Here is a 23,384-nt window from a genome sequence, read left to right as displayed (position 1 = left end):
TCTTCGCAAACAGCACACAGGGTTTTATAAGTAATTCTGTTGTTTTTAAGGCTGGCATTATGGCTGCCAACTCTGGGTTGGGGAGAAGGGACGGTGGGGCTTGAAGAGGTGGGGGGCTCAGTGGGCTATAGTGCCATAGAGTCCACATGCCAAAGCAGCCATCTCCTCCAGGGGAACTGATCTTTGTGGTCTGGATCTCCAGACCGTACTTGGAGGTGGACAACCCTGGCTGGTGGAATTACCTCTCCCATCCAGATTTGCACATATATTGGACCTTTCTGCCCAAGATGCCTACAGAGTGCCATCTCTCTCTATATTCATTCTTTTAAACTCAGTCTGAAATGCCACCTATTCTGTGAAGTTTTGGGGTTATTCTCTTAGAAAACCTCTTTATAGATTGGGTCGGGGGTCCCCTCCCCCTGTGGAACCAACAGATTGCTTCAAGTTGGAAAAATGTAGTAGTGGGACTAATGCTACTTCTCCACACAAAACACAGTTGTGATCTGAATTGGGTTCCACATGGGTGGGAACTGAGAAAACCCCACAATTTAAGGCTGACTGTTTTCACAAGACACATGGTAGGGACCCAACCCATGTCCTCCATAATGTCCAAAGAAGGCAGCTAAGGGCATCACAAAAGAGGTGGTATTTCAGTTGGAGTCTAAAGGGAGAGGGGCAGAGAAAGGCAGCATGGCATCCAAAGCCAAAAAATAAAATCCTCCCTGTGTATCATATGGGGCCATTTCTGCACAGAAAAAATCATGAATATTTCAGGAATGAAAACAAGATGATGTTCAAAGGGCATCGTCATCAGATGTTGAGACCTTTGCATATGACTTCAAGCCAGACTTCAATCTTGGATGTTGGAGAATATCCAAGAATATCCACTTAGTGTTACCCAGCAAGGCTATTCATGTGTTCATACGTAATGTTCTTATCAAAAGAACCGGCATGGTTGTAGTGGTTAAGAGTGGTGGTCTATAATCTGGTGAACTGGACTTGATTCTCTGCTCCTTCACATGCAGCCAGCTGGGTGACCTTGGGCCAGTCATAGTTCTCTCAGTACTCTCTTGGCCCTGCCTACCTCAAATGCTGTCTGTTGAGGGAGAGGAAGAGAAAGGTATTTGTAAGCTACTTTGGGAGTCCTTCATGTTATGAAAAACTGGGTATAAAAAAGCAGGCTTCTCCTTCTCATCTCCTCCTCGTTTCATGTTAATATTTACATATACTAAAAATATCCCATTGACCAGTACTGAGCCACAGACCAGCTCAGAGACGATCAGAAAGTGCCCAGGGAAACACACGCAAGAGGCAAGCTTCAATGAGCATCCCAACCAATAGATCACGTTAGTTATTTTTTAAAAAAAGAATAAATTATGCAGCAATTTGGTTTGCTGCACTTTCCCTGAGTTTTGCATCCCCTTCCCCTCTGGAAGCTAAATATTCTATTTGCCACTTGACTGTTTCTCTTACTAAGATGTGAACCGTAACACGTCTCTGCGATTCCAATAGCAATTCAAAGGGAATGAGAACCTATTCAATCCGAGTCACAATCAATCAGGGGCAGGAGGCTGAAAGCTCCTTTGCCTCTTTTCCTCCAGCAGGTGGTATTGCAGCACTGCCTGTGCCACACTTCACCTAGAGGAACGAGACTGCGAGCAAGCAGGAATCGTCCGGACAGCATTTTGCTATTCAGTTCTAGAGCCCCTAAGAAGGCGAGGGGATTCCCCAGGGCTACAATCCTAAGCATGCTTATTGGGGAGGAAACTCCCACTGGACTGAGTGAAGCTTTCTTCTGAGTAAACATGTTTAGGATTGCACTCTAAGGGGCCCCAATTGGACACCCCAAAACTTCATCTTTCTTTCCTATTTATTTATTTACTGGGGGGCAAAGCCCGTTGTATCCAAGAACCCCCTGGTGCAATCTTCCTGAAACTTGCAGAGGAGCTCAGGGAGGGACTTGCCTGAGTCCCCTGCAAGTTTCAGGAAGATTGCACCAGGGGGCCCCATCCTAGGGGCTCCCAAAGAGTCTGGCACCATTCCCCATAGACTTTAAAGGTGGGAAAAAATTAATTTCAGCAGGAAATTAACCAGGAAATTGGCAATTAACCTGGGTGTAAACTGCACAGAGCTTTTATTCCAACCCCAGATCGATTCAGTCCCTGCCCTCTACACAGAATGTGATTTCCGTTTGGATTTGGGGCGATTTAAAATTTCCTTTTGCAGCAAGAAGGATTGATCCGGAGTGACCCTACCTTTATTGTGCGATATCTTAGAGTGCTTTTAAGCCTCAATATTTAAAGGCTGTTTTGAATCTGGGCTCTCCTCTGTGGTAGAGGACCCATGATTGGCCACAGGTTGTCATGTGACAAACTTGCCTTAAAGGAGAAGCCCCTAATTTCTCTCAACTTCTGTCGGTCCTGGATTTTTTCTCCCTGCTCTGCCTTTTTCGATCATCTTCCCCCCCCCTCCAAGAAAAGAAACAGGCTCCCTGCTTGGCTCCTCTCCCCCACCCTCCAAGAAAAGAAAGAAAGAGGCTTGGCTCCCCACCCCCTTCTGAACTGCGTTTCAGGAAGATTGCACCAGGGGGTCCCATACTCGAGGCTCCCAAAGACCTTTTCCCATAGAAGTCTATGGGGAAACATGTTCAAACTAAAGAACCTGACGCTCCATTGTAACCAATAGAGCGGATAGGGGTACCCCCTTTGGGAGCCACTAGGATTGGACCCCTTGGTCCAAACTTCTTGAAACTTGCAGGGGAGTCAGGGAAGTCCCTCCCTGAGCTCCCCAATAAGTTACAAGGTGCAACTTACACCCGCTCCTCCCCTGGTGGCCATTTTAGGCGCTGAAAAAAAAGCCAGCCAGGACGCCAAGGCAGCCATGAGGCTGCAAACGGCTGGCTAATCGAATCAAATCGATTCAGAAAGATGGAGGACGGTGCGTTTCAGACAGTTTTAGGCTTGGAAACAGCCGAAACGGCCCCGAAACATGCCTACTCCTAACCCTCCCTCTCATTTAGAATATTTACTTTGAGAATGGTGCATGTAGGTGCAAAGGTTTGCCACCTCTCATTGCACAAGGGTCTTCAAGTGATCATAATTGATCTAAACAGATCTTGTCCAGACAACCTGATAGCTTTGTTAAGGGAGGGGAGAGAATCCTGTCCCTCTGCATATAGAAGGGACAGCCAGAGAGAGAGAGAGAGAGAGAGAGAGAGAGAGAGAGAGAGAGAGAGAGAGAGAGAGAGAGAGAGATTCCAAATGTTCCATGTCTTCTGTTGCTCATGGACAAAGCCACGCTGAATATAGGAATTTTAAAAATATGTACCTTCTGTGATGGCTGACAATGATGTTATGCTTCTAGCTAAGGTGTAAGCTTGTCTGACACGTGGAGTGTCAAGCTAGAAAAGGTACATCACTGCAGCCCTCACATACCTGGACTTAGAAGGCAGCTCAAAATTACTGGACCATGCTAAATCCTGCGACCGCCTAATATAATACATCCTCTGTTTTGCACTAAACCTTGCTTCATATTTAACATTAAAAGACCACTAGGACAAAAGCTCAGTTTTGCCAATTTATTCTTGAGAACTGAGATCCACTTAGGCAAATCTTGAGCAATCAAAGAGATCTTTTCTGAGAAGAGTATATGGGAAGCCATTGGAGAACAGTTTGTATGAAGATACTCACTCCATCTTCATAGAACCTGTCTCCAAACATAATTAAGTATTAGAAACACAAAGAGGAACCTGGAGAATTTCCCAGAGAAATTTAGATTGAAGACTGCCAGTGAGGGGGAGCTCACCACCTCCTTAGGCAGCCCATTCCACTGCAGAACTACCCTGGCGGTGAATCCCACTCCCCCCCCCCCCCAGTACATAGCTGGTACCATTCTGGTACCATTCTACATGTAGTTTAAACCTATTACTACAGGTCCTATTTTTTACTGCCAACAGGAACTGCTCCTTGCCCTCCTCCAAATAACAAACTTTCAGATCCTTAAAGAGAGCAATCATGTCCCTTCTCAACTTCCTCTTCACCAGGTTGATCAGTCCCAAGTCATTCAGCCTTTCCACATATGGTTCCACCAGGTTGATCAGTCCCAAGTCATTCAGCCTTTCCACATACCCTTTCCCTGGTCCTGGATCATCCTTGTCACTCTCCTCTACACCCTCTCAATTTTGTCCATGTCCTTTTTGAAGTCAAGCCTCCAGAGCTGCACACAGGATTCCAGGTGGGGTCTGACCAAGGCGGTGCACAGCAGGACTATGACATCTTGCAATTTTGGTGTGATGCCTCTGTTGATACAGCCCTAGACTGCATTTACCTTTTTACTGCCGCATCACACTGCTCATATTGAAAAAAACCTAATAAGAACTCATCAAAAAGCCAACAGGACAAGAAAGGAAGACATGAGGCAGGAAGGAGAGATCCTTGAAGAAAACTCAAGTCTTCCCCCACAGTAGAGGGAGATAGATGAACACTCCTCAGGAGGCAGTACCATAGTAGTGGCACCACAAAAGAAGGGCCTCTTTTGGGTTGACACCTACAATTTACAAATGCAGGCCTCCCCTTGGGGTTTGACTGACCTGGCTACATTTCCTCTTCAATCTACCCACCAGCTCTGCCAACTTGCCTAACATCTTTTCTCCAAAATCTTCTTCCACTCTGAACTTCCTCTCCGAACCTCAGCCAGCCAATCAGATTCTTCTTCCTCTGCCCAGCTACTGCCTGCCAACCAGATTGGGCCCCATTGCCCACTAACAGAGATTGCTAATAGGAAAATCAGCTCCAGAAGAAATGTCACCCCTGCACTTTGACAGCGCATTCCACTTTCAAAGGATGCACTCCGTAAGGAATAAATAACCCGTTTTGCAAATCTCCTGTTTAATGAGGGCATCAATATTGCTAACAGCAGAAAAGAGACACTTAGGATAATGCAGGTAATTTGTTTATAAGGCAACAAGTTGACTTTTCAGGAATCTCTGTGCACATAAAGCCGAGAATGGGAGCGTGTGTATTTTCTTAAAACAACAGCAACCAAAAAACAGGGGTTTAAAAAGAAAATAAAAGAAACAAATGCATTTAGGCTCCTAGTCAAGGACTGAACCAAATATTGTCTGCACACTAAGCATGCATTCAGTCCACATAGGCAAGACGCAGTCAGCACCTGGGACGCACAAAACTCCCATCCCATGTGGGAGATGAAAGTCCCGTGTTATTCCCCAGCAGCCACAAGCACTTTGCAATGGGTAGATGGTGCATTATAGGGGATTTTTATTATGCTATGGAATAAACAACATCATCCTAAAAGGGGGAAAAAAAACAATAATGCATAAGGGTATCTCCCTGCAAGCCTTCGAAACTCTCTAGTCAGGTCGCAAAAATTGTGTCTTCCAAGATAAGCCCCATCCTATGTTCTGAGGCACAGTTCCAAAAGAGGAGGAACAAAAAAATGAACATCAGGGCTGGAAACTTACTGAGCAGAACCGAACAACAGATTGTTTACAGACGAAGAAAATGTATCTGCCCCGGCTTTTCTTTTGTGCAAATGACGGTTGTGGGATGTGTACAGACTACCCAGTGGCATTATGCAAACATTACAAAAGCATCCGTTGCCACCGTCTGCATAAAGATGACCTGCTTTTGTGCGTTTCTTCTTCTTTCCTCTTTTGCAAGTAAAATGCGGGAGAGAGAGAGAAAAAGATAATAACGCATCACATTCCTTAAGAGCATTCCGCGCTTCAGGTTTGAAATTGCTATTGCCGAAATGTGGAATAATAAAATACAAGGGGATCTTTGTTATTGTTGCGAATACCAACAGGTTCATTGAAGAATCACCACCACAACCCCCTCCAGTATTATCAAGGCGATGGCTATGCTGGCATTCAAGATGAGGCTTTTAGTGAATTTCAATCTGGAAAGGGTCGTCTAATTTCCTTTGAAGGTTCCCAAGCCAGCATGATCAGATCTTGGAAGCTAAGCATGGCCTGGTTAGTATTTAGATGGTAGACCACCATGGAATTTAAGAGTCATCATGCAAAGGTAAGTAATAGAAAACCACCTTCTGGACCGTTTATGCACTGGAGGTTTCATGCTGGGCTGCAGGCTGGAGTTTTAGTCATGGCAGGTTGCCCCACCTCTTCCTGCACCCACATGGGGGAGCAGGTGGCCTGGTGCACCTCATCCACCCACGATCTGTGCGCCTGACAGGAGGGTGGGTCCGTGAAGTTCCCAGTGCAGAAACGGTCCTGGTGGTGCTTAGGATTTTTCCATGCCACCTTAATCTCTCGGCTATTGTATGGGATCCCCTTTGTGGCTTCTGTTCCTTAACAAAGAGGCTGATTGTATGGTAAAGGTAAAGGTACCCCCTGTGCAAGCACCGAGTCATGTCTGACCCTTGGGGTGACGCCCTCTAGCGTTTTCATGGCAGACTCAATACGGGGTGGTTTGCCAGTGCCTCCCCCAGTGATTGTATGGTAGCTCCCTTTTTATGTAGGGCCTCAGGTATTCCCAACTCCATTGCCTATTCTACTCTGTGTGTGGAGTTTGGTCTTCACCTCATTGAAGCCTGAGCATGGATTATTACCATCAAATATTGGCTCCGCTTACAGTTTAGCCCCCTCATTAAACAGCCTGGTTGTGCTTTTACTGACTGGCCCATACATTTCAAAATGGTCCCGAACAGTATTTTCTAAAATTAATCCTTGGGCAAAGATCTGGAACTTCTGACTAACTCCAAAGAAGGATGCATATTCCAGACAATCCATAAAAGAATTTGGGACATTGAATTTCAATCAATATATGCTGGCATGCTCTCTATGTTCTCTTGTCCTCATTTATTTTCCAAATCTTATGGCACACCACTTTTCTAATGGAATAATTCCATCTTATTGCAGAGCATTCCTTCATTCATTAATTCCTTCATTCATTAATTCCTTCATTCCTTCCTTCTTTCCTTCTTTCCTTCTTTCCTTCATTCATTCATTCATTCATACTTAGATTTCTATACCACTGTTCCTGGTTGGGCTCATGGCGTTTTACAACAATAAAAGGATAAAAGCACAATAAAACCCCATAATTCCCTTAATTACATTACTACTACTGCTAAAACTACTACTGTTAGCCAGATTTAATATATTTCCCCAAGCAATGATTGTGGGCAGCTACGGGCGTATTTCTTGCAATGAAAGAACCTGTAGTCACTGTTATAATGAACTACATTCAATTCACCATATTTCATGATGCAATAACTATGACCAGTTACATCAGTGTTTGATTTTACCTCTTTTACCTTCTGTTAATGTTACAGATGACAAGATCATTCGCTTTTTATTAGCAGATAAGCCAACTGAATGGAAGATCAGATGACTGGTGCCCAAGAAAACATGGCTTAAAGAGATCGAGGAAGACCTTAGAAACCAGCGACTGACTATCCCTATGCCTAAAAACTACTGCCACCAGTCGCCAACAGTGGAAACATATTATAAATAAGGCAAAAAATCCAGCGGCACCTAGAGCTGCATTTTGGCTGAGAGGACAACCTGCTCCAACAATTGCCAGCTAAAGGATAAAAAGAAGAAGAAATATACACCTTTTCTGGTGCCTCCTAGAGGACACCCTTTGCATTCTGCTCAATGATGCACAATGCAGAATTTGCATATTACAACAACATGTACAAAAGCCACATGGGACGGGGTCCATAAGTAAAGAGCACAACTGGACCAGATTGAATGAAAAAGCCAGCTGGATCTAAGCCATTCTGTTTTTAATTTATTGGGAACTAACTGTGAACGTGCAATGCAATAGGTCTTAACATAGCATTTTCTGTTCTTTTTTGATATGCTGGTTAACAAGAGATTTCCTTGAAGACTGAGACGTCCGGTTTAAATTTGATATAAGGTTGAAATCCAAAATCCAGTTCTGTGTTTCAAGTTCAATCACCCAGCATTTTTAAGTGAGGGACGAAAAGTGCAATATAGTCTTTGACCTTGGGAGTGGTAGGTCACAGCAAGATGGGAATCTCTCCATGATGAGAATCTCTGCATTGTGCATTATTGAGCAGAATATAAAGGGTACCCTCTAGGAGGCACCAGAGAAGGTGTATATTTCTTCTTTTTTTATCCTTTAAAAGCTGACAGCATCCTGGTGGGAAGGGAAGAATTAAAGTCAGAGGATGCACATCTCAGTACTCTGATCTCCCCCTCCAAGATATGGCAAGTTGTTTGAAATTGATTTTAACATCCTCTGTGCTTCTACCGCTTAATTGCTGCTCATATGGAAAGAAAAATGAATATGCTCGGTGCAGATTCATATGCTATTTTCTTTTTAAAGGCATCTTAGTAAATATATGAACTAAATTTCCTCCAGTATTTCACACTCAAATACAGGAAAAATGTTTCATTGTTCCAGTCCATCCTCAGGGAGACTCACAGAGAAGGCACCCTCCCCTCTTTGGCATGAAGAGATTCCCATCTTGCTGTGACTTACCTCTGAAGCTGCCAGCCACAGGTACTGGCAAAATGCCAGGGACTAAAACTACAAAACCATGGCTACAACAACCACTTGACTCTGGCCATGAAAACTTCAGCAGTATATTTAAGAGGTCCCCCCCACTTCTGCCAAGCCCCTTATCTTGAGTGTGGGCAGGCCTATTGTGCTGCCCTAGTTGGAAGCATTGTATTACCAATGTTTTGATTAGGAGGGATATATTTCCCTGGTAGAATATAAGAACAAAAATGGTATGTGTACAGAAAACATTGCCACATGCAAATTGCAAGGTTGTTGCTTCCATAGTCAATCATATGGAGGTTTGATCATATGAAGCTGCCTTATATGGAGTTAGACCCTTGGTCCATCAAGGTCAGTGTTCTGATGACATTGGCAATGGGTATCCAGGGTCACAGGTCTTTCACATTACCTCCTTTGTGATGCATTAAACTGAAGATTTGGGGGACTGAACATGCCTTCAACATGCCAAGCAGATGCTCTCCCTCTGAGCCATGACCCTTCCTTAAAATCTGAACCAGACCTAAGATACGGTCCTTTTGTTTCACATATAAAGTTGCTCTACTGATCTCTGGATTTTGTTTTCAGTGGCAAGACATACCAAAGGAATGTGAGAGACTCCTTCTAGGTATGCTTCAGCATGGAATGTCTACAAAGAACTCAGTGCTGCGGATTTAAAAGGAGACATGGGACTCCCTCAGAGTGCATGACATTTGAAAAAAAAATCCACTGGCCATCAAAACAGAAACAAGATGGAAACCACAGGGGGAAAAGGCTTCATAGTAAGGCTGAAAATAAGAAGAAAAATGACACACAGAGAAAGATTGTCTTCACAACATTAAAACTCAAGCTTATGAATATGACAACAAGACCAAGGAGGCCTCTGCATAATCAGCAACAAGAAATGGGAAGTAAACCTAAAATGATGTCCGTATCGACGAAGCAGTTAAAATAAAGGATAACCTTTCAAGTGTGGTATTACCTCATCCTCAAAGGTTCATATCAGCACAGCTCATCTTAGTAAGCCCAACCAAGTCAAGTCTTCTGGATGTCAGCTGATTTAACCCAGCTGCAAAGCCAGTTGTTACACCGTTGTTGTTTTTTAATACCCACAACTTCAACAAAGCAACGATGGCATTCCACCTGTAGCCTACCTGGGGTGTTCAGCAGCCGTGACAGTCTACAGAAGTAGGAGACGAATTGCTCGCAGTATTCGGCGCTGCCGGTGATGGCGGAGATCTGATCCATGGTGGCGTCGTAGTTCAGCTGCAGCGAGGCGTGTTTCTCGGGCTTGTTGCTGGCCACTGCAGACTGCGCGGGAAGGTTATGACTCACAATCGTCCACACTTTGTCTTCTGGAAGAAACGATAAGGACAACCCACAACTGTTCAGTGCATGCGGGCACTTCTAAGAGGAGGCACTGTATTGTTAGGAAGCAAGCAGATTTTGTCAGAGGTGTGTTGTCAGAAGGGGCAGGGAAAAATTTTCACAGGGCCGAACATGCGTATGGTAACGTCACTATTTCTTTCTATGACAGCTATGCGTCTCAGAAAGGGGACATCATTATATCCTAAATTCCTTCAATAGTGATGGGGGCCTGTCCCCTTTGTGCCTTGAAATTTAGGCTGGTTTGATTTGGGATGGCTTTTCTTTTGTAGAGGTTTTGTACTAAGAATCACTATTGAAAGACCTCCAAGAGGATTCTGGCTTACTTTGGGGAAAAGTCGTTTTTCAAGGGCAAACCACAGGCAAACTCCCAAGGCACCCCTACCTTCTGCAATCTAATATAGGGCATTTTTGCTAGGGACATTTATTTGTTCCATTCTACTGCCACCAAGTGAAGACTTTTAGTTTTGTCTGGCATTCTCTCAGGGCCCTTTCCTAGAATCCTAGAATCATAGAGTTGGAAGGAACCTCACATCCCAATCGCTCATCTACTGTGACCTGCTACCCTTTTGCCTTCACAGAATCAGCCTCTCTGTCAGATGGCTATCTAGCTTCTGTTTAAAATTTTCCAAAGATGGAGAACCCACCACCTCCCGAGGAAGCCTGTTCCACTGAGAAACCGTTCTGTCAGGAACTTCTTCCGGATGTTTAGATGGAATTTCTTTTGTATTACAGTATTTGCTGGCGTATAAGACTACTTTTTCCTCCTGAAAATCATGCCTCCAAGTGGGGGGGTCGTCCTATACGCCAGGTGCACTTCAGTTGGGATAGACATAGCTGCCCATAGTGGCCCATAGTACTGTAATGTAATGTAACAAACTCTATATTTTGAGTGGAAATGTTGGGGGTCGTCTTATACGCCCAGTCGTCTTATACACCGGCAAATACGGTAATTTCATCCCATTGGATCTGGTCTGTCCCTCCAGGGCAAGAGAGAACAACTCTGCTCCATCCTCTATGTGGCGCCCTTTTAAATACTTGAAGATGACTATCAGATCCCCTCTCAGTCACCTCCTCTCTAGGCTAAACAGACCAAGCTCCCCCAACCTTCCTTCATATATCTTGGTCTCCAAACCCCTCACCATTTTTGTTGTCCTCCTCTGGATACGTTCTAGTTTGTCAACATCCCTCTTCAACTGGGGTGTCCTTCCTGCTTATAGGTGGAAACTAGGCAGTCATCAGAAGTAACAATGGGGTTTCCATGGCAATACCACCAACACAAGTTTTGCAGGCAGAGAGAGGAGGAAGAGAGTGTGTCTGAGCTTATCTGGGTTTTTGATACCTGAACTCAACAGATGGAAGAGGATACTTCTGTCACTCCATGACAACCAAAAGGTGGAGAACATGACAAGAAGGACTGACAACAGAATGAAACCAACCCCTTTCCTTCTCACCCAAGGTCCCCAATGAGCAACAAGGTCCATCATGATCAAGGAAGGCTCTGTTGGCTGGACCATTCAGCAATCGTAGATGACATACTGACTGACAATGCAACTTGAAGAACATTTTCCTGGGAGTAAGCCCCATGCAATATAACTGAGTTCTTAACAGACCTGATTAGGACTGCTTTCTACTGAAGTCTTGGCTCATAGAATGCTTAGCATATGCAGCGTGACCTTTGCACCTAGGGACTACCTGCTTTCCACATCTAGGCTAGAAGAATTCTTCTCCCTTTGGCCAGAACGGCTAAGGCTTTTGCTTCCCTTATACGGTGTTGTGTCTATCTGAGTTTCCCCAATCCTCTTTGATCTACTGCTGCTGCTTCTGACAACATGAGTCAGCCTCAGGCTACAGTTGTGGAACTCCCTCTCCTGGGAAGCCTATTTGACCTGGTTGCTCTGACTGGCTGCTTTCCAAAAGAAGCGTGAGGCTGTTCCTTGTCAACAAGGCACACGCAACCAGGGTCTCAAGCAGTGCTGAGTCCAACTGCCCTTTATGACAGCCTTGCCATTGCTTTTTTATTATTCAATTGGCATTAATTCAGCGTTTCAGGGATTTGTAATTTGACTTCATGTCTACACTGTAAAGGTAAAGGTAAAGGTATCCCGTGTGCAAGCACCGAGTCATGTCTGACCCTTGGGGTGACGCCCTCCAGCGTTTTCATGGCAGACTCAATATGGGGTGGTTTGCCAGTGCCTTCCCCAGTCATTACCGTTTACCCCCCAGCAAGCAAGCTGGGGACTCATTTTACCGACCTCGGAAGGATGGAAGGCTGAGTCAACCTTGAGCCGGCTGCTGGGATCGAACTCCCAGCCTCATGGGCAAAGCTTTCAGATGGCTGCCTTACCACTCTGCACCACAAGAGGTTCTTGTCTACACTGTAAGGGACTACAAATATAATACATGGGCAAAAGCTACCACAACGAATATGATGCATTCCATTGGAAAGATCATACATTGCAAATAGCTCCGGTTGTATAGAATTTATCTGTGAATTCTGAGAAGGCAGGGCCACCTACTGTCAAGGGTGGCAGTGGATTTAACCCTTGCTACACCAATGTTCCCAAACCAATAACCTCTGTATGAAGCAATGGCAGCAGTTTGCTTCCACAGTGAAGTGGTCTAGACAGGAATTCTTTGTGCTGGCGGCTAACGGTGCCATCCTAAGCATTCAGTGGGTTGGGTAGTGCGTACCTTAGCTGAGGACGACACTGCAAGTCTCTATTGCCATTGACCCCCACCTGTGAGATTCAAGCCAGTTCCTATCTGCATTTTCCATTCTGGATTCTGTTTCTTGGTCAAAGTAACATCTGACAATATTGCAATTATCTATCTATCTATCTATCTATCTATCTATCTATCTATCTATCTATCTATCTATCTATCTATCTATCTATCTATCTATCTATCTATCTATCTATCTATCTATCTATCTATCTATCTATCTATCTATCTATCTATCTATCTATCTATCTATCTATCTATCTATCTATCTATCTATCTATCTATCTATATCACGCCCGTCTTGGTTGATGGGTAACATCTGATAAAAACAATACAGAGAAGACAGATTCTATTTAAACGATCCACTTTACAATTCCAGCTCTTGTGAGGGGTTTAATCTCGGTGGATTCTTGAGCATGGAGGCCATCATATTCATGATGTTATTCCTGGTCTCAACCGTAGGCCTGGTGGAAAAGTTCAGTCTTACAGGCCCACCGGAACTGTTTAAGGTATTTGCATGTGGACAGATGTGTGTAGAGCTGCCTATTTGGCCCTGGCTTGGTGGAATGAGCTCCCAAGTGAGTCCAGAGCCCTTTTGGAGCGTCAGCAGTTCTGCAGGGCCTGTAAAACAGAGCTCTTCCACGAAACCTTTGGTTGAGGCCAGCACAGATACAAATGGGTAATTCACGGGCCTCCCCCTAGAAATATTCCCCTATCTCATGCATTTATACTGGGAATTGCTCTGAGAAGTATTGGGCCAATTATGATCATGGCCATTTGGTAATTGCAGGTTTATTTGTCCTAGTTTGATGGATTGTCTATGTTCTATATTTTATATTGACTCATGGTTTTGTAATGTTCTTAATGTATGTATATTGTATTTTAATTATGCTGTTAGCTGCCTCGATACGTTGAGTGAGGGGTGGGATGTAAATCAAATGAATATATAAAACAAACAAAGAAATAATAAGTCCCCGTCTGAAGAAGTAGCGCTGTCCAAAGATGTAATATGTTCCAACACAGGACATGTTTCAACATGTCCTCCACACTAGTCTGTATCAATCTTACCAGATGAGCATTTGGCCTCTTATCTCAGGGAGTAGAAAGGACCTTGAAATACTCCATAACAGACCATCTTCCCTCTTCATGTGGGAAAGCACATCTGGAATCAGATTCCTGCTAAATTTCTTACATGGGCAACCTTTGTTGCAATTACTATGTAGAAATATTCCACATGGAAACAGGAAGCCTGTCCATTTGTGGCCTGTGTTAAACAATCAATTAAAGGGCACTGCTGAGTGTATTTATGAAAGAATTATAATTAAGCTATTAGCCATTACAGAAATACTTCCATTTGTACTTTTCTTTTGCACTTCATTATGAATCCTGTAATCAAGGAAACTAGCATAAATTAAAATTGCAACATAAATGAAAGAGTTACTATTGTAACCTTAGAAAGGCTGACATTTGTTTTAGTGCATTGGAGATGAATGTGGGGAAGCAAGACAGAGTTGCTAGGCAACCTCCACTGGTTTCAATGGCCCTTACACAAACAGCATTGAAATGAACACAGACTGGGTAGCTAGAGCTGGGATTTGCACACACGATTTCGGATTCTAGACTTCTGAATGGCTGTCATGCTAATTGTGTTCTAACTGTAAGACCACCTCCTTCATCATGTCCTCCCAAGAAACTTGAGATCCAGTGAGCAAAACTTGCTCAAGATCCCCAGTCCCAAAGGCACTGGAGGAGTCAAGGCATCTAAATGGTGATGCTATAGTGGTGGTGTTATATTGGTTTAGTGTTGTTTGACATGTCCATAGCACTTCTTACAATGTCATTTCCCCCCCTGGCCTTTTTTGGTGTGTGATTTTCCACGGACATTTGTGTGTGGGGGGGGGGGAATGTAAGTTGAATGCTATATCACCAAATCAACATAGCTCTTTTAAGTGCTATAGCGGTGCTGGAGTCAATGGATTTAATGGACTCAGGGCATCTCAATGGCTCTGCTACAGCATTAAACTATACTGTGTCAGTCATATAATGCTTAACTCAGAACAGATAAACAAAACAAAAGCAAAATTTACTCAGGATCCTCAGCCCCAAGGAGATCAAACTGGCTCAACCAGTACCAGGGCTTTTTTGACCCTGGCCCTGGCCTGGTGGAATGCTCTGCTATGTGAGATCAGAATCCTGTAAGACATCTGAGTAAGGTGATCAGATTTTTAAAAAGATAGTGGGACACCCGGAAGCAGGACACCCGGAAGGGGGCCAGCCTGGCCCGAAGGTCATGTGGGCAGAGGTGGTGGCCCGGGCCCAGCTGAGCCCCCTCCTTCCCTCCCTCCCTCCCTCCCTCCGACTGGGCTCACTGTCGCCGCTTGCAAGGATCCATCTGCCGCGCATTATTATTATTATTATTATTATCATCATCATCATCATCATTATTATTATTATTATTATTATTATTATTATTATTAGATTTATTCCCTGCCACTCCCTTGCGGCTCGTGGCGGGTTTCAACATGCCTTCTGAGTGCACAGGTCTCGTCCTGTCATGCTAACAGGAAAAGCAGGACTTTGTGCTGAACTCCCCCCCCCCCGGCAAGAGCCCTTTCCCCTCGGCTCCTTCCCCCTGCCGCAGGCCCGCTCCCTGGCCAAGTTTCCAGGTGCAACCAGGCAGGCTGCCGAAAGCGAAAGCACCAGCCCCTTCCTTTGTCTCCCGCGAACCCGTCAGTTTCCTGCCCGAGCAAGGCTGGCTGCTGTGCTGCCACTACCACGGACCTTGCCTCACAGGGGGGTGGCACTTGCAAAGTTGAAGGCCGGGGCTGGGCAAAGCTGCGGTAAGCTGTGGCGAGACTAGCTGCAGCTAACGGGACTTTTGAAGACCTGGGCGGGACGCGGGACAATGTCCTCAAAGGCAGTAGTGTCCCACAGAAGTCAGGGCAGATGGGCGGCTTACATCTGAGAGTTCCACAGAGCTGGTAAGACACAGCTGTTCCACCAGGTCTATGGCTGAGGCCAGAAGTAACATCAGAACCGCAGTCCGGCTCTGCCAGGCTGAAATCTTTACCGAGGGCTTTTCCGTATGATCCGTCCCTCGTATGCTCCATATGGAAATTAAGATATTAGGTGTACTTTTAATAGTTAATCCAACATTTTAATCGTTCAATGTTTAAAGTTTATTTTGCAATTCTGAAGTTTATATGTGGTCCATATTACTGTAATCCACCCTGAACAAACAAACAAAGATAAAATAAGTCCTTACTCTGCCTTTCTGTCCTCGATGCCCATTCCCAGAACAGTATTAATAATAATAACAATATTTTTATACTCCTCTCCCAATATGTCTCAGGATGTGTGCAAGATAAAATTCAAAAACAGCACAAAAAGAATATGAAACAAATAAAAACATAAGTAGCAAATCAGTAGCACCAAGAAATAGCATCCTCCAGCTATTCACTGCCCTTAAGTCTCCAGGCTGGGTGCCATTCAGTGGGGGTGTTTTGAAGGAGAGGGCCACAGATGTTATTACGCCACTGGCCCCAAACAAAAGCATGATGGAAGGATGAGCTCTCTCCTGCAGTGAGTCCCTGTGGAATGGTGCCAGCTCTGACAGAGCCTGGATCTCCTCTAGGAACTCCCCAAGCAGGGGCCAGGAATGAACACCTCCTGGTCCTGGTTGAGGCCTTGGGGCCAGGGACCACCATCAGGGGGGAATTATTGCCTGTCTTGTTGGGGAATTCCTTTGGGATAGTGCTGTGCTCTGGAAAGAAGAAATTGTTGCGAGCTGCCCTATCACGGCCACTTCTCCATTTGCCATTTGCCAAGGCTACAGAATGAAATCTTGCCAGAGACTCAATCTGTGCTTCCAATGACCCCATGCTAACAAAAAAAAAGAATCTAACCAGGGCAGGGCAGCTAGCAAGGGCCAGTTAATCAGGACATCCCTTCTGATGTAGGCCTGCTAGCAAACCCAGCGTGAACTGAACCATGCAGTAGATCAGGGGTAGTCAAACTGCGGCCCTCCAGATGTTCATGGACTACAATTCCCAGGAGCCCCCTGCCAGCGTTCGCTGGCAGGGGGCTCCTGGGAATTGTAGTCCATGGACATCTGGAGGGCCGCAGTTTGACTACCCCTGCAGTAGATAGTCAGGAGGTCCAAGGGATGGTTTCCCCCAAAGCGTTTCCAGCAGCTCAAGCTCAGATCTTCCAAAGAGCTGACTGATCAGGCTGGCAGTACTTCGGTCAAACTTTTCAAAGGCCCTCGTTGCCTAAGGATGACTTGAGTGGGATCCCTCTAGAAATATCACTTGTGCAGTTTCAGAAGCGTCTCTTAAAATGTGCTCTTCCTCGACAGGCTTCCACAGTTAATAATGAATGAAAGGCAGAGAGTCTCTGAGAACCTGTTCGGCTGCCGCTGTTGCTTGCACCGTGCCGGTATCAAATCTCTAGTGAGGCCATATGGCATTTTGCTTGAACACTGAATTCACTTAGCAAAGCAGATGTGCCATACAGTAGTGGAGGGCATTAAGGAGCGCTGGAGCCTGTGCAGAAATGCTTTGGCCGCTTCTCTACTAATTTCTGTCTCAATTAACAAACGCAACATGAGCTCGGTTTGGTAGAGGAAGCAGAAGATCTACGAGGAATGACTGAAAGATTACCTTGATGCTACCAGCCCATCTGAAGCCTTTGGTACTTGCCATACTTAGGGAGAAGGTTACAGTCAAAACACAAGAGACCTTGCCATTGGCTCTGCTTGACATCACAGAAACGTACATCCAAAGACGTTGGGAGCCCTGCATTTTGCTTAGATTGGAGCATTTGTCAAGATGGGTAGCCATGTTAGTCTGTCTGTAGCAGAGCAATTATTAATTGCATGCATTTATTGTATGGCACATGCATAGTGTAGCCAGGATATCAGAGGATTGTGCGGCAGCCAGGCAAGGAGGCGGTTTGACATTTCATGCCTCTGGATTATGACCTCCAGTGTTCCTTGGATGAACTACCACCAAATCCTTGGATGTCTTCCATCCAAATACTAACCAGGGTTTGTCCTGCTTAGTTTCTGAGATCTGATGGGATCAGGCTTGCCTGAGACCTGAAGATACTCTTTGAGGTCTCTGAAGGAGTGAACAGTGACTCACAAAAGCTCATCCCCTGTCACTTGTAAAGGTTTTTAATGTGAGATCTTCTCCTGTTGTGACACAGTCTTGCTGGCTTACAGGAACCTCAAAAGACTCCCTGTGCACTCTTCTGACCTCAGAAATATCTTTTGTAGGCTTTGTATGAAAGAAGGTGGCAGAGAGGGCTATAAATCATATAAAAAGGGAAAATTGTGCTGTGAAATGTAGGTGGTTGGGCAAGGAATTGTTCCAGATCTTCATTTGGGGTAAGTTGCTGGAGTTACAGCAAAGAAGGAAAGCTTGCTGGCCACTGAATTAGTATTATGTTCATCTGATTATTGTGATGACTATGCAATGTTTTTTGACATCTGAAGAAGCATCAGTGAAACAGGAAACATCCGGAATTCCTGTCATGTTATCAAGCATTTGCAGTCTAATAATATCTGTTAAGCAATTGTCAATTGAATACCCAGTATTTGCAGGATTGCTACGTTTCTACAAATCTATTGTCAAGCATTTGAAAGCTCCATGATAGCTATGCATTGTAAGCTGGACATGGATGTCAGGTTCTGAACTCTATGCCAGCAAAATAAAAAAGGGTTTGGAATTGTTATTTGAACTTGTCACTTTAATTGCACATGTATTGTTGAATGGATTTGTAAGTTGAACATGGATTCATGGTTTTTGAGATATAAATTTGCATTAACACTGGTAGTATCTAGGAATATATCATTGGCCTTCCATCCATAGTGGAGTTGGCTGGAGATCTCCTAGGATTATAATAAGCACTAAGAATAAGCACTGGTTCATGCAGCAGAGGGCGGGCTGGAGGCAGACACGGCTGCCCCAGCGGCCCATGCAGAGTGTGAGTTGCACTTACGCAGTGCGCACAGCGTAGAAGAGGTAGGCGGGACCCATGGCACCTATAAAGGCACCAGACACATGGGTCCCTTCACTCAGCACTCCGCAGAGCAGTTTCCCTCCCACCCACCCTATATGTTATGTAAACAGCCATGTTTCTGTGTCAGAGGTGGATGCTTCATGGTTACTATTTTGTCACAGCTGTGAGCTTTGCATGGGATGGAGCCTGTTGGCAGGGAGTCTGGGGTTCAGAGCCTCCATGGGAGGTGGCATGTAAATGAGCTTGGCTAACCCTGCTGGGGGCCAGGGGCTCATTGCCAGATGGCCTGGGGACAGCCAAAGGAAGTGTATGCCTCCCCCACATAGGTCACTTCCTGTAGGGTGACTTCAATAGGCAAGGGGAGCTGCTCTCCCGGCTGGGAATGGCGCGGATTCCCAGGGCGCCTCTGGACTCTGCGGGTTTTAGCGCAGTCCGCTGACTGCTAGGTCAGGCTCCCTCTCCCATGCTGTGCCAACCCTCCAGTGTGGAGGCAATAAAGCTGTGGCCATGTTGATAGCCAATAACTGCGTGTCGCATCTTATTCCAGCCTAAAGTGCCCTCCTGCAAGTCCACAGTTTTCCAGATGACATAGGTGAGTTCACCTGGAGCAGATAGCCACTTTGGATGGTGGGCTCTCTGGCACTGAATACCCTCGCCTTCCCAAACCCCACCCTCCTCATGATCTAACCCAGAATCTCCAGGTGTTTTCCAACCCAGAGCTGTCAACCCTTGGTGCACTCCATTCTGATCCCCTTTGCTGATCCCCCTTTTGCACAAGAAGTTATTCTGGGCAAGCACCAGACCTATCAACAGGCCATTAAAAATAATGGTGTTGCCTCTGCTAACGGGCAATGCAGAAAACATGTTGCTCCTCAGTAAGTACAGAGAGACCTAATCGATTCTGTCGTTTTAGGCAGAGGTTTCCCGCCAGCAAGCTAGAAGGACGGCTCACAGAAACAAAGGGCCGCCTGAGGGCAAATGCATGGTAATCATGTTGCTTTTTAAGGAAGAAAATGTTGATGATGACTGTGCATTGCCAGCATGGCAAGAAACCACAGCATTGATGCTTCTCTTTGAATCCCAGACAGACAGGACACAGGGTCGCTTGGCCATGACCAGTGCAAGTGAATACTCAAAGCATGGCTTTGCAAAGTCCCACTCATGGCCTCCCCTTTTGCCCATATGAGTTCCTTTAACTTCTCGCTGTTTGCTCAGTCATATCACAGATATCCCCTGCAATATGTTGGGAGCCAACTGAACTCAGGCGTGAGGGCGGCAGGAAACCATGGAACAGCATAATTGGCTCCAGACACATGTTTAAAAATAAGCAAAGCTAAGCAGATGGGTTATCCGCAGGGGGCACAAGGTTTCTCCTCTAATGAGATGAAATTCTGCAGGTACTTGCAGGCTGATTAGCTTAAAGCTCAGAAGACCTATAGCCAGCGTATGGCACATTTCACACACGAAAATCCACATTTAGCTCTTTGTGGCTTTTGGGTCATCATTTCTCCAAATGAGAAACAAGTGTTTTTCTCAAGAAATGGGGAGAGGATTTTGCTTCCCTGCACCACTCTCTTGTGGACCTTTGAGATCACTGCAGACCCACGTGGATCTGTTTTCATCTAGAGCAGGGCAATGGAGAATACCACCCCCTGGCCAGTGCCCTGTGCTGCTAAAGATATGCTTCAGGATTTTGAGGAGAGACTGGTGCAGTGGTTGAGCCTCTGCTTTGCATGCAAAAAGCCATCGGTTCAATCCCCAGCATCTGCAGCTAAAAAGATCAGGAAGGAGATGAAGGGAAAGACCTTTCCTTGAGACCTTGTAGGGGGAAATTTGAAGCTGGCCTCTTTCTTCCCCTGTGTCCTATTTTTGTACATGAGGAGAGCATTCTTGTTCCAGATGACTCAAATGGGTAACTACCACACAGAGCCTGGAGTGATACAGCCCAGAAAAAAACAAAAAAACAAACACCTTCCTGTTTGATTCTTCTGATTATATAGACTGGGCCTGGTATGTAGTATATAACAACTTATGTTTCTTCATATAACATTATAAGTTAAGACAGGCTTTTAATTAAAAGTACTTAATTACTGCAATAGAAAATTAAATCTCTCTGACAGCATTTTTCCTTGAGTATGTTACATAATCTATCTTTCTGTCTATGAACGTTGATAGCAACTTGATGGAAATTTACACATCTACACACCTATAATCTATCTACCTACTTATCCATCTATCCATCCATCCATCCATCCATCCATCCATCCATCCACCCACACACACGCCCATCCATCCATCCATCCATCCATCCATCCATCCATCCATCCATCCATCCATCCATCCATCCATCCATCCATCCATCCATCCATCCATCCATCCATCCATCCATCCATCCATTAAAATAATCTGTTCCTTGTTATAAAGTAGTAACAGACATCCCATGCATGCTTACTCAGAAGCAAGTTTCATTGTGTTCAACTGGAAAATTACCAAGTGCACATTACACAGAACTCAGCCTGAATTACTTCAGGTGATAATATGGACTTTTTAACATTAGGATAATGGACTGTCTGTGAATATTCCTTTAAACAGCATGTTGCTGCCCAGAAATGAAATGGCAGCTGTGTCCCTGCGTCTAAGAAGAGTACAACAGACAATTCATAAAACCAAGACTTTTACAGCACATGACTTTAAGTCTTTCTTGGAGGCATTAACATCCCACCTGCTGTCTCCACAGTAAAATGACCAATTTTTTGCCTTTCATCTTCTAATATTCTGAATTTGTTCCTCTTCCCCACTATAATCCTGTTCTATCCAAACCATATCCCATGCAGTAGAAACGGGAGACAAGGAGCACGATCCCCCACCGTGCGTACCATGAAAGATGGCTTTTTAAAGGCACTTCTTAATCGAATTCAGAACTGATGTGATTATGACGCTATTAATCTCTACAGATTTCATTTGTAATGTAGACTAAGGGGAGAGAGATGGCTGTGAATCCTGTTTCCTGTGAATAGCTATAAGGAAATTAAGACTCGGCTCCAGATTCTGCAGTCACTAACGACAATTATGTCTCCCTGCTGTGGATATCCAGTAATTTACAAAGTGATCATCTAACTTCTCAGCCAGTTTCAGGATTTACTTGTTTCAGCTTGTATCGGTGCAGAGAGTAAGGTCAGGCTTAGATGAAAAATGTCACCTTGCTTGATACCTTCTCGTTCTTTATCATCGGTTCTTGCATTTCTACCGAGTTGGCTACAGACTTTATCTATCTATCTATCTATCTATCTATCTATCTATCTATCTATCTATCTATCTATCTATCTATCTATCTATCTATCTATCTATCTATCTATCTATCTATCTATTTTGTCAGTCAGTGACCTTTTATTGGCATAAAATATGTATAAGACATATAAAAATAGGGTTTAAAATTTCAACACAATAATAAAACAGGCCATGGGGTTACAAAACCAAACATATCTTTAAATGATTAAACAAACTATAAAAGATAAAATACAAGGTAGGCAGCATATTATAAAATCATCTTAGTTAAAACTCAGACTTTATTAAGAAAGGTCCTTCCTTAAATCATTTACTGGCCAACAAGTTGTTGTGGCCAAGGCTCAGCATACACCAGATAATAATTGGACCAGCTCAGTGTTTGACAATATGGCAGATCAACTACTCGCTGACTCCTGAGTAGATCCAATGGCCTAGCCCAGACTGAACATGAAACCACTGTTCATTTTAACTGTGTAGTTTCTGACACCGGGATTCAACTCACAGACTGTCACTCAAATCCAATTTTGCTTCCACAAATTCTGGCTTCATTTCCACCTCTTTATAGCCTGGGAAGGAGTCACCACAAATGGAGTCACCTAGGATTAAACCAGGATGTCTTGATAAGCCATAATTAAGATTAACTGTGGCTAAAAAAAAAAGGTGGGGGAATGCAGATCCTTATTTGCAGGACATTAACTAACCACTGTTAGCAAAATCGCTTACAGTCTAAGGATCACACTAACCATGGCTAGTTTAATTAGACTATGATTTAATGCAGTGTCTGAATGGAGGCCTCTTTGTGTCATTAGGTGAGAGCCAGTTTGGTGTAGTGGTTAGGAGTGCGGACTTCTAATCTGGCATGCCGGGTTTGTTTCTCCAGTCCCCCACATGCAACCAGCTGAGTGACCTTGGGCTCGCCACAGCACTGATAAAGCTGTTCTGACCAAGCAGGAATATCAGGGCTCTCTCAGCCTCACCCACCTCACAGGGTGTCTGTTGTGGGGAGAGGAATGGGAAGACGACTGTAAGCTGCTTTGAGACTCCTTCAGGTAGAGAAAAGCGGCATATAAGAACCAACTCTTCTTCTTCTTCTTCTTCTTCTTCTTCTTCTTCTTCTTCTTCTTCTTCTTCTTCTTCTTCTTCTTCTTCTATCATTCCACACTATAATTAAGTCTAGGGATGCCATCTTCCAGGTGGGACCTGGGGATCCCCTGGAATTACAGCTGATCCCCAGACTACAGGGCCTGTAAATAGGAGCTCTTCCGCCAGGTCCACGGGTGAGGCTGGGTGGCCAGGTAGATCAGTGCCCCTCCATAGAAGTGGTGGTAGCGTATACCATCAGCACCCTCTCCTTCCCTCTTCTCTTTCCCTCCCCCTTTGAGATAGCATGGGTGGACTAAATTGGAACAAGGTTTTTCCGCCGGATCCTCTTATTGATTGCTGGTTTCTATGTAGAGA

At 44.7% G+C, this 23,384-nt stretch overlaps 1 protein-coding gene across 2 annotated transcripts in view; it reads right to left on the bottom strand.

Moving 5' to 3' along the window:
* Positions 1-23,384, bottom strand: part of CNTNAP2 (contactin associated protein 2) — a 1,139,689-nt gene that overhangs the window by 321,668 nt on the left and 794,637 nt on the right. For both annotated transcript variants that reach the window (XM_077304685.1, XM_077304684.1), the window contains exon 13: positions 9,662-9,862. In XM_077304685.1, the coding sequence (XP_077160800.1) occupies positions 9,662-9,862 (201 nt within the window). The remainder of the gene's footprint in view (positions 1-9,661; positions 9,863-23,384) is intronic.

This window comes from Paroedura picta, chromosome 11 (genome assembly GCF_049243985.1).
Source record: "Paroedura picta isolate Pp20150507F chromosome 11, Ppicta_v3.0, whole genome shotgun sequence".
Lineage (NCBI taxonomy): Eukaryota > Metazoa > Chordata > Lepidosauria > Squamata > Gekkonidae > Paroedura > Paroedura picta.
This window is presented reverse-complemented; position numbering and strand designations above follow the sequence as displayed.